This window comes from Falco peregrinus, chromosome 1 (genome assembly GCF_023634155.1).
Source record: "Falco peregrinus isolate bFalPer1 chromosome 1, bFalPer1.pri, whole genome shotgun sequence".
Taxonomy (NCBI): domain Eukaryota; kingdom Metazoa; phylum Chordata; class Aves; order Falconiformes; family Falconidae; genus Falco; species Falco peregrinus.
Genome location: NC_073721.1, coordinates 107749773 through 107767988, shown reverse-complemented (window position 1 = coordinate 107767988; position 18216 = coordinate 107749773). Strand labels below are relative to the sequence as shown.

The following is an 18216-nucleotide window of genomic DNA, read 5'->3' as shown; positions in this document are numbered from 1 at the left end:
TGCATGTGAGATTCCTACATAGATCTGCTTTTTTCTTAAAAAACACTTGCAGTTATTGCTCTAATTGTCTCATAGAACAAATATTCCCTGTTTAAATGAGCAAATTTAGACACCAGTGGCAGCCTCACCAAGGCAACAGGGAGCTCCTTCAGGGCTGCAAACCTCCCAAAGAACCTCAGAAAGTTCTGCTAGTAAGCCTCCTTTAAGCCACACAGTAGCACAACTAGGTTAACTTACCCCCGCAATCGGTTTAAAATGACAGTAGCATGCATTGCTACAATACAACCAAGAACTGACCACAGTACAGATATTCCTTTACAGCCCCAGTCATTACACAGTACGCCAAAACCTCAATAGCTGACAGCCGGTAAGTAGGCTGCGATGCCAAAGGTAACACAAGAATGGATATGATTTTCCATGGGATCAGGCTTTTTTTTACTTCTATCTACTAATTGTCTACAAAACCCAAGAGAAACGATTAAATTTATGCAAGTTTACAGAAAGCTCCTGAAAACTTTTCAGTGCCCTTATTTACTTCAGTTCGACTTCATTTTTTGCTGCCTCTCCTTATACCAGCCCTGAAAAATTGTCAGTCATAGTTTGATAGAACAGACACAAAAATTACATTAAAAAAATTCTGAAGAGAGCTTAAATTTCCAAGGATCATTTTTTACATACTTACCTGTTGGCTCTATGCCTTCATCTTGGGTCACCTCCAAATGAGGAAGCCAGTCTCTGCAGACAGTCTGTGCATCTGGAAAGGTTCTAAAACAAAATATACCTATTAAAAAGTTATCCAGGAGTGCCAGTAGGGTCCACTACAACCAACATACAATGTATCCAAGGGAAAAGGAAAACACAACTTGCAAGCACTTAGAAATACAAAGAAGAAAAAACAGAAAGCTCAGAGCAACAAAACCCATTTTGCCTCTTTGTTGCAAACTCCTCCACAATCAGGTTAAACATGGATATGTCTGCACTCTAAGGATGGCATTCCTCTTTCATACAGTGGACTTTTGGTTTCAACATCGCGGAATATACCAGATGGAGACACTAATTTTGAATCTCAACAGAGAGGCCATGAACCATGCAAGGATGAAGAATGAATTATCCATCTTAGCCTTGATCGTACTGCCACTAATATCACAATGCCTTGTCACTGTTGATACTGTTGAAGCTCTGAGGTTAGGATTTTTTTTTGTTTTGTTTGTGCTTTTTATTTTTTTAAGGCTAGGAACAGAAAGAGATTTAGTTCCTAATAATAGAGTGTCTCAAAACATCACCAAAGCACCAAATTATCATTATCACATGGATAAAATTAACCTTTCTTGGCTTTAAATTAACCAATGTTTAAAGCACAGATTAACAGCAATTCCAGACCAGAAAATCTGTAAAGTAACAGACTGCAACAGATTATATGAGCAAAACTTCTAAACAATAAGTAAGCATTTAGAAATGACTAAATGCATAAAGCAATGCACTGCAGATTATTAATGAATAGCAGCATGCAGATTTTCTAGTTTAGCTGACTTCAGGAGAGCAAGGGGTGGGAACCAGCAGCCTTCAGGGGCCATGAACAAGTTCGGATTGCCTTCATTCCTTCTTAACAGGTACAGCAGAAGAGTCCTGAGTGCAGCTCAGGAAGTCCTTACCCTCCACAGTGGAATAAATTAACTCAAAATGTAAGTCCAAGCAATGCCCTTCCCACCTTTCAAATAAATAATAAAGAACTTCAAAAGCAGGGTTTTTAGACAGCGGTGTCGGGGAGCACACAGTAGGACCAAACAATACATCAGATATTATTTCCTATCTCATATTCACAACTAGATTTTGTAGAATACCTGTATGTGGGACACTCCTAGAATTTTACTGTTATTCACAACGAAATCATACTCCAAGAAAGCCTTAACCAAGCTGGCTCCCTTTCACAAGAGTTTAGCAGATCTGGTAACTATTCACCCATCGGCAGTGACAACCACAGTCCATCTGCCCCCTTGCCACTACCACGCAGCAGATCTCCGTGTCCCCGAGCAGAGGAGCCGGTCACAAAAGCAACTGCAGGAGAACGAGGAGCCATCGCCCACCTTGCCTGCGAGGACCTTCCTCTCTCATTAACGGCGTCACAGGACACAACATGGCAGCGCCTGCCCGGTAAGCAGTAGTCAGGCACTGGAAACAGTCACGGGCTTGGAGAAGGTGGATGTTGTTGAGGAACTGAGTAATTTAAATATAGAAGGGATTATATTGCATGTTGAAATATAAACCTGTGTTTGATGTATGGGAAAATGGTGACTTCATGAAGTGGGATTGCAAGGACAGACTGACAGACCAGGAAGACTTATTTGGGAATAAAAATAGACCATATAAATAACTGAAAAACATGTGTTTGGCTTACATCTCAAAACACTTGACAGTTCTTGAATTTTTTTCCTATTTTAAAGAAAAACTACATTTGATATTTAAAAATCCAGTGCAATCTTTTCCTTTAAGTATCTTTTGAATACTAAAGCTTTTCAAATTTTTATTCTTTTACAAAGCAAATAAAACCAAGTCTTAGCCAAAAGATAACCAAACATTACTCTTGGCAAAAACGAATAGCAAAAAAGCCCTCAGAAGAAAACAATCTCATTAGCAATATATCAGAAAAGCCTCCTTTGAGGCTGCTCCAAAAACTTTTAATGATCATCATTAATGACTTTTCCCGGATAAAAATCTCTTTAGCTTGCTTTATTCTCATCCCACTGTTATAGGATACTCGTTCAGTTTAAATTATGTTCCCTTAATAGAAAAATAATCAGCCTACAAGTCTGAACTTCTGGACTTGCTCTGGTAATGCTTCAACATGCAACCATTGTATGAGGAGCTCTACGCACCTAATATCTCAGGAGTGTTGATGCCACACGCAAAGCAGTTGATACCTGCCTCTATGGATCAAGTAGCCAATTTGAAGGTTGGATTTTTTTGCCCTGAAAATACAATTAAGAAATTTCCTCTTCCACCAACAATTTATATGCACATTCAGAACCAACCTTTCCGAATGAAAAATCATGTTTTTAATGTTGTTACTTTTAGCTTCTGTTAGGAGTCATTCCTCTAAAAAAGAAGTAAAGATCCAAGAACGGTTACATTATCTAGAATTGTTCAAGTAAGACTGAATCAAGAAGGATTCAGTGGGACTGCCTGATCAGGAGCTTACCAAGCATACTGCAGCAAGGAGAAAACACTGCAGAACTACAATTTGGTGGTGAGATGCCCCAGCAAAACCAAAATGCTTTGGAAATCTGAACTTTGGCTGTTAAATTTGTTGATAAGGCTGCAATTCTGCATAAATTATTTAACGTTATCGGTGCAAGGACAGCATGTTCCAAAATCCAACTACCAGTTTAAAACTGGGTTTTCTACATCCAATTTCTGAGTTAAGTGAAAAAAGTTTATGATTCCAAAAGGTAATCCATAATATGTAAAAACCTCTACAAAGCACACACAGAGGATTTAACAGTAGAGGTCACTTTAGCAAGCCAATTAAAACAACCTGAGTGCACGTAGCACAACGTTGACCAGCTACAACTAAACAAAGCATACTTCTGTATAACTCCATTAGCAGGAGTGGGTTTGGAATGACAGTATTTCCTGATACAATTTGGGATTTAATTTCAAGCTACTATTCTATCCTTGGATCGATGGCCTCACCTGCTGCCTGCATTCAATGCACACAGACCCCCACCCCACCCCACCCCACCGGAGGGACAGCATGCTTAGGCCAACTGCCTTATCCAGAGGTTTGAGGCAAACCCTAATGGAGCACAACATGAGTCCAGCGACCCCCACTCCTCTGTGCCAGTCAGATGTTACAGCATGCTGAGGCTGCTCTCACCCATCAGGCCAACAACCTGAAACAAAAGAATTTGAATATTCTCTGTATTGGATTAACAAAGGGAAGGTTTCCTTTCCTTCCTTGTTTCCAAGATTGTAGTGAGCTCTAGTGAGATTAATCTTTGCAAACCAGTGGCAGTAACGCATGTGCAACTGGTATTATAATAGTAAAATAGTGACTGATGTAACTGACAGTCCTTGCTCCTGGTGATGAACCACCAGAAGCAAAGCATCCAATCTGAACTTGCTAGCACAGCAATTTCTTTATTTTCTTTCTTTAACTAAGTGTATTGAAATTGAAAATATTTTTTTTAACTAAGTGTATTGGGTGGAAACCAATGAATACAGTACAACTTCTTATCGTAACTACAGAAACAAAATGTAACAGCTAAATCTCTCCACTTTTATCACTATGAAATGGTAGTGCTTTTTTGCTGAAGTTAAACATTACAAAAGCTGTTTTTTCTGTTACCATCATGATACGAGTGTCTGACTAACAGCACTACTTGCTGTGATACTAATGTCCGTAATTTTTTAGTTTTAAGGGACTTTGGAATTGGCCTTTTCCTTCCATAGGCTCTATGCTTCCTTCTCCGGTAACGCATATTCTAGGCCAAATATAGTCAGATATCTGCTGTCCCCTAAATTCTCTCCTCTTAGTAAAATCTTGTGAAAATACAAAGAATAAAACTGACAAGAATCTATGAAGCCAGTGTTTAATATGATAATGTACCAATGATTTCTACGGAGAATATGTTTTACAGAAAAACTCACAGAATACAGATTGTCCTGTATAATTAGGTTAGAATATTTTCTCTCAAATTTAAAAACTATGAACTTTATGTCGCAGGGTTCATTATATTTTGGCCTCAGTTCTGCAGAGTGATTTCTAAGATCACAAGTTGCACCAATAGAATATGAACACTGTTCATGAGATTTAAGGGGAAGCTATTCATTAAACAGATCATGTATAGCAGCAAATAAAAAAAGATAAATGTTCTTTTTTTTGTATTACTGTTTCTTATCACTAGCACTCAACTCATGTAGCTTTGTCAATGTTAGTTTTCACCAGTTGCCTCTCTACAGGGTTTATTAGAATTTTAGAAAATAAACTAGTTTTATGTATGGGAAATGTTCACTGTTGAAGATACTGTATTCATAATATGTATTATCAGATAAATTGAGATTAATATGATGCCTAATTTTAGAAGAACAATACATTCAAGGTGCAAAACCATAGGGCTATACTCAACCATGTTACTGCAGTTTGTGTCTGCTTAACTTCCAGAGCTTTATTATAAACTATTGCATGATTTTTGTTCTTTCATTACTTAAAAATAAATTATCCTGCAGATTTTCTACAACAAAGAACGTAGCCGTTAATGAGGAAATGCTCAGTTACAGTGTCTGCTGAGTACATACAATTTCTGTCACTTACATGCTTTTTCCAAAAAGCACTCCATTCATCCTCTCCCAGGAATCTCTCATAGCACTGCTTCCCAGCTCATGGCTCGCAGGAAGGCTCACTTGTGTTTGTCCATACTGTGATGATCCAAAGCAGGGCAGCTCCTTCATCTGCTTCACTATTCCTCTGAGCATATCACTTACAAGCTCCCTCAACAGGCTACTTTCAAGTGGCAGTAAGCACGTTACTACCTATTTCTTACAACACAGTCTCCACCTTATAATTAAACTCCTTTCTCTGCCTGCCTTGCCCAAAGAAATGCTTTGTAGCGGGCAGGTGTTTATCTTAGGGAGCAAGGTGTACAAATCCCCATTTGCACAAGTGCTTTTTTCTCAAACACTTCTGTTGAATTGGCTTTCCCAACTATTAAATATTAATCCTATTTAATACACAAAAAATAGGCCAAACTGGAAAATATAGATTTTTTCCAAGGCAGGACTTTTTCATAAACTTTGTTTTAATCTCTCACTGCTGGCTTCTCCTGAGAATGACTTGGTGAATTTCATCTCTAAACTCCCTACAGCTTGGCTGTTTCATTATTTAAGTAATTCATAATAAAGCAGACCAAAAAAGACTCCTTCCTCCAATCAGTGTGCATCTTTTGCTGCTTCATTCTTTGTGACAAGCGTCCTAAATATATATCTCTGTCCTAACAATGGGAAATTATGGGGTTTTCCTAAGTTTTTGTTACATGATCTCCAGTACAACTCACCTATATACATTCCACCAGCCTTAATCTACTTTAGAGCTGCTTTTGGTAGTATGTTTTGGGGTTACATCTGCACATTCCAAAGTACTTTTCATTGGGTGTTAGGCATTTTCAACAGCTCACTGGGGCATTTGAATTAAAGATGGAATCATTAAGTAATCATCTGACAATTCTTCTGGCAGCAAAAAGCAATGGCTTAAATTACTTATGGGTACCTCTGAAAACTGTAATGATTCTGGCACTTTGCCTAGAAACTTCAGAAACTCAGCATCTTCATCTGGATCCCATTCAATCATGAGTAATCCTTTCCCGATTCCCCAGGCATCCTGCAAGCGCTGAATGCAATATTTTGAAACAGCTCTGGGGAGAGGTTGTAGGAGGGAGCGCAAGACAATTTAGTATCACAGATCTGTCCTAAAGCTCTAGACAAAGACAGTAAAATCACTCTGACTTAAATCAACATAGCAACATAGTACCACAGCTTTGATAGCTCAGCAGCTAAATAGACACCTGCCACCAGCACATAAAAACCAAGTATCAAATACTGCACCTCCGGACTCTGAGAAGCTGTGACATGTTACTCCAGACATTTTGATGATGTTTTCTTCTTTTCTACAGCATAAGGAAAAAACCCCATAGTAATGACACACAACACTAGGTTCTTTAAACCCTAATTTGGTATTACAGGTAAAATTCTTCCTATATTAAGGAGCAAAGCAAAGAGTCACAAGAAGTCCTTACGGTCCCTTATAGGGACATTGCTGTCTATTATGACTGGTTGTCTTATTTACTAATTACTCCTCTATTCAAACTAGGGCAATATTATAACACACTCCTTATTAGTTCTATTTCAAAATTCCCTTTGTCCTCGAAGAACAGGTTAGATGTAGGTTTTAATTGGTTTTCATGCCCTCGTGAGACTTAAAAAGGGGGCCACATACCAGCCCAGATATGTTCCTACTCTTGCAAAAAGGGCCAGCTGATTTGACAAGCAGTTTGCTTTTCAGCGCACAAGAAACTAGTCTTTCTCAAATTTCATATAACATCTTCCCACACAAAGTTATATTTAAAAGCAAGACAAATGCTTAATAAAGAACAAAGTACTAAGGATAAATGTAACAGCTGAGACCTATTTAGCCATATAACATAGTTGGCACACACCTTCCAGTAAAACCTCTCTCTTTACTTGCAAAAAATAAAGTTGTTGGTTTTTTTCTTTTGTTAGGTTTAAATAGCCTCAAAAATCAGGCCATGTATTTTGGTGAGCAGACCAGTTTTACAGATAGCTGAGAACTATGTGGGTGAATGGGGAGGAATGAACTATGTGCTGGGTTAACGATTGGACTTGGTGACCTTAAAGGTCTTTTCCAACCTAAATGATTCTATGAAGCTCTGTATTCAGCCTTGCCTCCCACAAAGGCTCTATTGAGCACTTGAGACTGTGCTACAACCCTTCACTGACCTTGGTGTAGATTTTCTGTGTTCTTCCCTGCACAGCAAAGAGCCAGACCTGAAGCTGAAATCTTCGAGTAGCTGCCTCTCTATGGCTGTGTGCAGGGAGTGCAGCAAAGTCAGGTCACACTGCACTCATTATTTCATCTCTTCCTCATTTTTTAGGCCACACTGATTGAATTTCAGCCCTATAAAAAGTCTTTTCTTCCTCTTTCTATTTTGCTAGGATTATATTTTCTTTGTCTAGTCCTTTCTACTTGGAATCCTACTTGCAGCACACAAAAAAGGCACATAGTTTGTTACCTAACTTCAAACCACACCAGGTAAACACTATTTAACAGGACAACATGCACTGACTTCTTCAAAAAAACTAACAAAGAAGCATTTATGTCAAGAACTTTGAATGCATCAAAAGTATTTGGAGTTCTAGAGCCTGTGATATTCTTTCACTAGAAATTCAGAAACAAACCAAATACTAAACATGTTTCTAATACAGGAAGCTTAATTCTCCTTTTGCAGTGGGTGCAAACCACTATATGTATTTTTTAATATCTCTTTTAGCTTTTTTTTTAAATAAAGAAAACATGGAAACTTTTTTTTCTTTCTTTTTTTTTTTTCCTTAAGCATGTCACAAATAGAAGTATGCATGGACTAAAACAGAGGCATTATTACTAATGTAGCAAAAACCTAACTTTCATGAGTCAGTGTGTACTTATACCTATACCCATCAATAGTCAAATACTGCTTCATGATCTGTGGACAGATTTAAAAAAAAATACAATTCTAGTATTAACTGCATTAGGACTCCACGAACAATAACAAAACATTCAAGATTTCTTAAACTTTTTTCTTTTCAAAAAATTTTAAGTCTACAGTTTGCTCCTAATGACGCTTATCCAGGATTACAAAGCCCAGAACAGAAGAAACCATTATGATAAAAATGATCCCAACCTACCATTTACCTGAAAGTGTTGAGCAAATCTTCAAGTCACATAACATCTAAGCTGTTATCTAAACAAATGTGAAGTTATATTTAACTTAAGAGAAACGTTAACCTGATACAGTAGCTCCGCCTCTGGGAATGGGTAATTATTACTCAGCAATACTGACAAACTTAGATTAATTAGAAGTGAAAATATTTCCTGTGAGATGTGGTGTTCTATTCTTAAAACAGGTACTTCCAAAAACTCTAGAGATGGGGACCTTTCTTTAACAGAAGATGCCATTCCAACGACAGAGTAACAGGGAAAAGCTAATATTTTTCCCTTTCATGCTGCCTAGGACAGCAAGAAAACAGCAGCCAGGAGGGTTATCTTACCTGTAAAAAAGGTAATATAAACCCTAAACCAAACTCTTCTAAAATTCAGTTCCCCACTCCCCTCTCTAAGATATGGATTACCTGGTTAAGTTCTGTTACCTTTGATGGGAAGAAGATGCTCAATCACAAAGGCCAATTATTATCTAAGGATTATTCCCCCAAATTCAGAAGGGAAGAGAGACCTACTTCCACAGCTGCAGCTAGGGCATTCTGGAAGGTCCATTCAAAGTCGATTCTGTGTTGTAGGACATACAGAGTTACCGCTACTGAACTTCTAGAGTCTTAGTGCAGCTCTTACCATCAGAGACACAGGCAGCAATGGCACAGGAACATCAACTGGCTTAGTGTTTTCTTGACTGTCTGAACTTTGCTATTTTCTAGTATTTGAGAACGCCTGTAATCTCACTGCATGGTTGAAAATCCATTAATCATTTAACAGACCGAAGCATAAGAGCCTAGTAGCTTACCAGTATTTTCAGCTAGCCTTCCATATTTTTGCTAAGCTATGAGTTGCTGACTCACAGATGCTAAACATACCTCTTGTCAGAACTGCTACACATGAACCGCTGAGCCCAATTCTTGGCTAAGAGCCTCTGTGCTACCAAACGAATACTATACAACTAGATCTATGCAAACAGGATACAAGCAACATCGTCCATACGGAACTACTGTTAGGTCTAATGACAACCTAGAAGTTAGCATAGGAGAATAAATCCATTTAGAACCTTCAGTACAATTTTCTCTCATTCTAGCCTGAAAAGATACACCTTAGTCTGCACTGGATAGCAGAGACATCATTAGGTAGACAAGGTTCTTGTGGATCTGTGTGGTAGTAGAAGACAAACTTCTGTTGTGAAAAATATCAATTTGTTAAAATAAATACTCAAGCTACTTTACCCATTTTCAGAGCTTTCTGAAATATTCATTGCATTTTCATCTTGTGATTTTTTCGTAAGAGTCTCTCCACTGCTAGGCATGCTGACAAACCCGCTAAAGCTGGTCACAAAAATGCTGAAGGACTGTGTGGGTCAGACAAAAATAAGCTACTTGGACAACTGAAGAAACCAACAGTAACCGGTTATTTGTTAAAAAAACCCAACACGTAACACAAGAGGAGGAGACTACAGCTACAAAAGCTATTTCTTTCCGATTTTAACATGCTTGAAATGTCGCAGTGCCTGTGAGCTGCTTACTGTTAAACTTTCCTTTTAATTCAGTTTTCTTTAATTATCCATGAGAAGAATTTTAATGAGTCTACAATGCTTTAAGATGCAAATCTTCTCTTTTGCCAAGATTTTGAACGAATTTGTTCACAGAAGTTCAAGCAATTCTAATTTCATTAACTTTAGTTTCAAAAAAGCGCATTCAATGAAGTTATTTCCTTAAACAAAACACAGATTAATTGCATTAGGAAATGCCTTCAAGCCGGTTATACCTATGAAACCCAGCGCTGCAACAGCCAGGCAGTTCCTGCAGCATCACAACTACACCAGCACTTCATCAGCTTCACCCAACCAAGCCTGTCATATCCTGTAGAAGTTCCTACACCTGACTAAACAAATAACTTTCCAGGACGTAAGAAAGCCTAGTTTAGCTACCTTGGCTACCTACTAAACAAAAAAGATCCAGAGAATGGCTCAAGCCACGCACTGTGAGCACCTTCCCTGGGAGGGTTTTGCTCCGTGCTAACTGGCATTTCCCTAAGCCAGGGGCTAACCCGGGCCAGGGGCTGTTCCTGGGAGACGATGTTGATGACCACCCTGTCTGGAGGAGGGAGAGAGGGATGTAAGCTGTGCCACGCCGCTGGCATTCAGAGCCAGAGAACACAATCTAGAATGTTTTATTTAGTGGTACAAAGACAGCCACAGCCATTAGGAAAATGTGAGACAAGTCAACATCTAACTTTACAGAAAGATGTGGATTTTATTCCAGAGCATCTTGCACCATATCGAAACACCTAATTGTAGATAACACAATTTGAAATGAAAAGAGAGCAAGCTTCACAGTGGGATTCTGAGGAGTCTATTCTCACACCAGAAACTTGCTTTGAAAATACCTGAACACAGAACAGGGGATATTTCAATAGTAAACAAGTGGAAATAGTAAACATATTTGTCAGGATTGATTTAGTTCCTTCATTTTGGGATAATCCTCTAAATTCCAACTTTGTTCCAATGATTCTTTGCAGAAAGCCACTAGATATCTTCCCTAGGCTTGCAACTAGTTTTCCAGAAATATCATAAAGATGAAAAGAATTAAACTCTGCTGCAAGAAATCTTATTAGTGCTTTTTTTTTTCTGGTCATCTAAAATCTTTTACATGCTATGTTATATGAAAGAATACAATCAGGCAACCACTAATTACCTTGTTGAGCTGCATCTTGGGTGTTGAGTGGCTAGGTAACAGGCTGGTCTCATGGATGGAAAACAGCTTGTTAATTCTCTAAAACCTGTACTTTCAGCAAATAAATAGAAAACCTCAAACATACATCTCTTCTATAAATACAGTTTAGAAAGGATTTTTTTATATATCAACTTCCTTAAATTGACAGTTAGAAAATTATTTTGACGCAATTGAGGATCCTCACCTCAATCACTCGCCTAGTAACAAAAGTGGCTGCAGGGCAGCCAGGCTGTGAAGCAAGGGGGATGTATCTGGGGGGACTGGTAGAGAAGAGTTGCTTTTAGACTGTGTATTGTTTGACTATAATAGGAAACTCACATAACTGAGATAATTGCAGGAATCTTACCATGTGTCAGCTACAAATATTCCTGTCATTTTAACAATAGGCTTACGAATATCATGCTGTAAGAAACAGCTCTACATGGAATTTGCCTTTGTAGTTGTGGTCCAACATTTCTAGGGACTCTTCAAATTTCAAGTAATAAATCTTAACAAATGAGGCTGGAAATTTATGTAGGGTTCAGTAAGGAATGACCTTCACCTTCAAATGATTTTTACATGCTGCAGATCACATGATGCTGTATTGTCCTTTTCCTTATGCCTGTATTTACCTGCATGCAACTTGAACAAGACTGCACAAGATTCAGCCTGAATCTTTGCAGCGGGATGAGCTGCTTTTTCCAGCTACAGGTTAAGATTTCTGGACATTGACAGGCTCACAAAGCTATTAAGGAAAGTAAGAGGCAACTAAAGCGCACATGCTGCTCAGGTCCTTTGCTCTACAGTTATGATTGGTATCCTTCAGGATTTAGTGACTGATACTGAAGAGCTGAAGACACTGTCACTACAAACTCGCGCTGTCACAAGATCCAACACAGAAATATTACAGAGGCCAAAACAAAGCCACGTTGTTACTAAGGTCAGTAACCAACTGAACTGTGATGCATAGCCAGCCTCGGCGTGGCTGTGGTGCATGGCACCCTTCGTGCTGGGGACAGAACCTTTCAGGTTCAATTCAGAACGCCACTATGGCAATACACCACTGCCTGTAGCTGTGTACTCCCCCATCTCTTTACTTGCAAGGGAAGAATGTTTGTATTTCACAAAAAAACTTGTATTTATTTAAAACAAATGGAGGAGTATACTAATTCTAGATGCTCCTTTCTGTTCATCCCAATTAGTTTAGAGCAGGTTGTTGATTCATGTAATAAAATAACATGTGATTGGCCACCTTTTTTTGTTGTTTTGTTTTGTTTTGTTTTAAATCACATAACTGGTTACAAACATCTTGGTGTAAAACAATGCTTTTTGGTACAAGCATAACATTGAACTGGTAGTCCTATTATTATTCCAGACCTCCAGCACCAAGTCTAAAACAAAAAAACAACTCACCCCACAACTACCACCAGCAAAGCATCTAATAAATTTTACAGTTTCTATTTCAAAGGCTCTGTTACATGGCACCCATGTACTTTAAATTAATTACTTTAAAATAAATTACTTTAAAGTGCAATAAATTGGAACAAATGTTACATGGCATGTAATCTTTTCTTCATTATTTCAAATCAGTCTTCTTAAAGCCTGGTAGTTTTTTGGCTTGCTACTAATTGCAGCCCTCCGTCAGCTGTGCTTCTGAATGGCTGCTAACTGCATTCGCTGTGACTATATATACACACACAATACATTCATATTCCTCCCCCCCTCCCCGTTTCTCATAATTAAAGATTTAATTTTGGCCTGTAAACCATTTTAGCTAAAATAAAAACATGATCAATTCCACAGTGACTCTTAAACAAGAGTAGGTTTCAGGGTTTAAGCGAAATTCTAAATCCAAACATTACTATTGCTAAGCTGCCATTAAGCCTTGGCAACAAATAAGTCTCAAAGCATACCTTAAAGGTCAGGAAATTTACGCTAGCTTGGGCCAAGGAGCAGATTCCATAATGAAAAGCCCCAGGCGAGCAACAGCTCACATACACTTTTAATACTAATTCATTTCTAATGAAGGAATTCAGATTAGAAAAAGGGTAACTTTTACACCCTAACTGTGGCTCCCCATACTTGCAGAACTGAAGAGAATTTATCCATACTCAAATCAGCATCTCCATCAGGTGAAGCAGTTATCCCACACAATGCTTTGCTATCCACAAGCATAAACAGCTGCATGATTTCATGAAATTTCCAGTAGTGATCTCTCTGTAAAAACGTTTTCTCTCATTGACCATGCCACAGCAAGATGAAATTTCATGCTGCTTTCTGCTTTCTAGGGAAATGTTTCACAGTAACATAGTGGAAAAACACAGACTGGTTTGTGCAAAGTTTCTGGAATCTGAGTGGCAATAACAAAAGCACCTTAGATTTGACTCTAACCACCAGTTCGGACGGATTAAGAAAGACAATCATAAGCAAGTGGGAAAAAAACCAGAGCAGCTGCAAATACACATCTGGAGAAAGAAGCAGCAGTTTCTGAGCAAGTGGAGAGCGGCAGAACATCCTGTCAGGTCAAGACAACAGTTTGTCTGAGGACAGGCACATCTAGAAACAGTTTTGCTGCTTCTTTCTGAGGAAAAGATCGGTTTAGACTCAAAGGAAGTAGCTTGCATTTTCATGTTTACCTGTAGGTGTTCATTTATCCCATCATATTTGCAGTCACATTTTCTGCAGGTCCCAAACACAGAGATGCCCAGCTATTAACCAACCAAAACTACCATGAACACAGGTCTCTCTTACTCCTTCTCTATTACTAGCAATAAAAATTAATTACTACAGATAGTTGCATTTTAATTAAGACTTGCCTCAGAAAACTATTCTAAAGGTCCTAGTCACTGACTGTACGTTGCCCTAAACCAGCTCGAAACAACTGCCATCATTTAACTTCTCTTGCACATACACATCTTTTACTTTCTATCACAGCCAAAAAGGTTTTCCTAAGAGCTTGTTTCTGTACCAAACATTCCTTTTCAGACATGAACTATAAGGAAAAAGCTCCAGTACCATTAAAGGCCTGCTACATGAAACTGTCATACTTTAAATAGCCTTGTTTAAAGTATATTTTAAATAAGACAAAAAAAATCATAGGTTAAAAATATTATTTAAATTTCCTAACAGCTTTCTAGAAATCATGGCACTTGCTCAGGTTTGCATACTGAAGGAATCCAGCTCAACACCATGGGAAGCCTGTTGTGATTCTGATTTCACCTTCCAGAGGGGTTCCTGAAGCTCTTTATGCAAATTTAGTGTGACTGAAAACAGACACAAGTTTCAACCCCTCGGATTCCCAATTTTTTTAGGGTGTTTGTAATGAAAGTTATTCTTGGAACTTCACTTCTTTAAAAAAAAAAATAAATTGAGAGTGCTGCAAGAAATGGCAGCTGCAATTTAGCAGATTGTACTCGTACCTGTGTAGCGGGATGCTGCTTCCAGTTGTTCAGAAGTCATGATTAATGAGAAATGGTAATATGGCCAGATAAAAGACAGACGTGCAAACAAGGAGCTTCTATGAGTATCTGTAATGGGTTTGTTTGACAAGGGGTTGCTAGCAGGGGGCTACAGGCATGTAGAAGCTGTTAGATGTTTCCCCCACACCCAATGGAGCCAATGCCAGCTGGCTCCAAGACGAACCCACTGCTGGCCAAGGCCGAGCCCAGGAGCGAAGGTGGTAGCGCTGCTAGGATAATGTATTTAAGAAGGGGGGAGGAAAAAAATATCTGTGCAATAATCGCAGCGGAAGAGAGGGGTGAGACAGGGTGAGAGCAGCAGCCCTGCAGCCCCCGGGCCAGCGCAGCAGGGGCAGGCGGTGCTCCAGGCACAGAGCGGGGATGCCCCGGCAGCCCGCGGTGAAGGCCATGGTGAGGCAGGCTGTGCCCCCAGCCCGGGGGGTAACGGGGGAAGCAGATCCCCCCCAGCCCGGGGAGGGCCCCACGCCGGAGCAGGGGGTGCCCCAAGGGGGCTGGGACCTGAGGGAAGCCCATGGTGAAGCAGGTTTGCTGGCAGGACTTGTGACCCTGTGGGAACCCACGCTGGAGCAGCATGTAAAGAACTGCAGCCCGTGGGAAGGACTTACATTGGAGAAGTTCATGGAGGACTGTCTCCCACAGGAGGGACCCCAGATTGGAGCAGCGGGAGAACATGAGGAAAGAGCAGCAGAAACATGTGATGAACTGACTGTAACCCCCATTTTGTGTTCCCCTGCACCGTTCAGGGCGAGAAGCAGAGAAATTGGGAATCAAGTGGAGCCCAGGAAGAAGGGAGGGGTTGGGGGAAGGTGGTTTTAAGTTTTGATTTTTAGTTCTCATTATCCTACTCTGATTTGAATGGTAATAAATTAAACTAATTTCCCCAAGTCGAGTCAGTTTTGCCCATGACAGTACTTCGTGAACGATCTCTCCCTGTCCCTATCTCGATCCACAAGCCTTTCATTATATTTTCTCTCCCCTGTCCAGTCAAGGAGGGGAGTGACAGTGGCATGGTGGGCACCTGATGTCCAGCCAGGGTCAAGCCACTATCGCATTTCATACAGCAGAGATTAAAAGATAAATGCATAATTCCTGCAGCATATGAACATGAAACATGCTGTATGCTCTCAGGACCAGGAGGGAGGCAGCCTTTTGACTCCTGTTTTGTGCTAACAGTGGGAATACCTATATCAGACTCAAAGGCAGACTCCTCCAGTGGTTAAATAAAATAGGCAGTAGGATCTAATTATTTCCCACTCCCAGTCCTGCCTACTTGCTGAGAAGGGAAATTCTCTGCTTGTTTTCCTGTGTACACCCACAGAGACATTTGATCCTGTGCAAGCAAAAAGTGACAAGGTGATTCACAGTATGTGCAGCAGAAGGAAAAGGAAGAGAAGAAAATAGTAAAAGAGATCACCTGTTCATGTGAGAAATGGGTAAGCAACTGCTGGTCAGGAACAACTACAGACTTAAGGAGGCAAGGTGTGTAGCAAAAGAAACAGAATTTAGCATGTACACACTTGATGACCAGGTTGGTTGAGTAAAGACACCACCACTGCCATTGCTAAGAAACATGCATATACATATGTCTAAAGGCTGTATTACTTTTATTACTATGTCAAATTAGATGAGTATAAATCAGCTGCTGAGGATTCCTACTCTGTTCCACAAATACAGGATGGATAAATCAGAAATGGTTTGCTTCGTACAGCTGGAGAAGAACAGTATTCCCATCGGCTATCATGATGACTGCAGTTCTCGGACTAGACCAATGCAGGAGATACAGATGATGTGAATAACGCCGATGGACTGGTATCTCTCCTACTCTTCTAATCCAAAGCACCAGCCCTTACTACTTTTCCCACTAATTCTTTGAATAAATAAGGAATTTGTTTGTATGAAATGGAAGAAAAGATGGAGAAAACAAATACTGAGTATTAGAGATAAAGTAAATATAACCCGATAGCTCCCTCTAACAAAATGAAAGAAAAGCAAACAAAGCAGGAGGCTCAACCCTCTTAAGCAAAGATCCATGCCAGTGAAGTTTTTGGCTGTTACTACTAGTAACAGTTGTTACTAGTAAGAAACCACCCACCAGCCTGAGCTCAAATATCTACATACCTACTCACAGAAATTATATGCTGTCTCCTTATAACATACTATAAATTGATATTTAAAAATAAATTCTCAGCAAAATTCCTTATGTTGCTCTGAAAGCCTCTCATCTGCTGAAGCATTCAGCTACTGCAAAGCTGTTACCAGATTTATAATTTCTTCTTAAATAGGAGTATCATCTTCAGGACTGTAAGATCATATCTAATTTATCTTTTAAGGTGAAGACTATTACTAGAATAAATGGCTTCTTTCTTTTTTTAAAAAAAGAGGCATATAGTTCTCAGCCTAGAAGGAAAAAAAAAAAAAACTTTACAGAGTAAGTTACTATAGTTATTTTAGAAAGTAATTTCTGTATTTACTTGTGAATGTAATTTCACAATTGCAAAACAAATATACATGTTCAGCTGCTGATAATTATGCTTAGAAAAAATAGTAGTTACTAACACCGATTTCTTTCTTGTGGCTTTGAATTGTTCCCTTCACTGATGTTTTGTGCTATTTTTCTGTAATCAGCTCCCCCTCCTTTAGTAAGTCGACATGCTTGATGTAAGCAGGAGTACACAAAGAACAGATAGCATTATTTCAATCTTCTAATATTATTTACGTTAAATAAGTGGGAAGTTCATTATAATGACACTTGAACTTTAAATCACAACAATATTTCATTCAAAACCCACACAGCTTTCCTGTTTGTCCCTTTTCTGCTGTTGGGCAATGCAGCCCAGCTCTTTTCTTCAGTCATCCTAACTTTTTGCTAGTACAGTGGCTGATGGAACACTGCAGCCTTGGGGTTATCACAACCACAGGAGACACTGCTTTGTAGAAGTGTTTCCAATAATAAAAAAAAAAAGTTTCCTGAACTAAAAAAAAAGCTCATAAGCATTTCTGCTCGAGTTTGAACAAAATCCGTTCTTAGGTCATACAGATTTTCTGTATTTCCACTTGTGATTTTCAGTATTAACCGGCCATCTTCTATAACAATATGCTTTCAGCCAGCTCCCACGCCAGCACCAGGGTTCTTTTTTCACCTGAGCAGTAAATAATTTATGGAGACCTTTGGTTGCCTGGAGAAAAGACGCAAGCCACCCAGCCTTCCCGCCGCGGCAGTGAGGGAAGGGGACACGGCAGGCAGCGGGCGCTGGGGCACCGCTGGTTGAATCGCTGCAAATCGCCCAGACACCGGGGGACGAGGCGCCAGAGGCCGCACCCCCAGCTGAGGGGCCGCCGGCTGCCGCCGCACTACGGCCCGCGGTTCCCGGCGGTGCCCCGCGGGGAGCGGCGGTGCCCGGCGGCCCCTAGCCAGGCCTCTCCCCCGCAGGGAGGCGGGAGCCGCCTCAGACGGGGCCCGGCCCCTCTCAGCCCTCAGCGGCTCTCGCGACGGCTGGCGGGAGCGCCCCGGCTCCTCCCCTGTACGTACCGGCGGTGA

At 40.0% G+C, this 18216-nt stretch overlaps 1 protein-coding gene across 5 annotated transcripts in view; it reads right to left on the bottom strand.

Moving 5' to 3' along the window:
• ACSBG1 (acyl-CoA synthetase bubblegum family member 1) overlaps positions 1–9839 on the bottom strand; it is a 37543-nt gene extending 27704 nt beyond the window's left edge. For 2 of the 5 annotated variants that reach the window (XM_027791415.2, XM_027791416.2), the window contains exons 1-2: positions 9715–9839; positions 683–765 (exon numbers count right to left, since the gene is read on the bottom strand). In XM_027791415.2, coding sequence (XP_027647216.2) covers positions 683–765; positions 9715–9794 — 163 coding nt within the window. In that variant the 5' untranslated portion in view covers positions 9795–9839. The other 3 variants (XM_027791418.2, XM_027791417.2, XM_027791420.2) reach the window with 3 other exon arrangements.
• Between the last annotated feature and the right edge of the window lie 8377 nt (positions 9840–18216).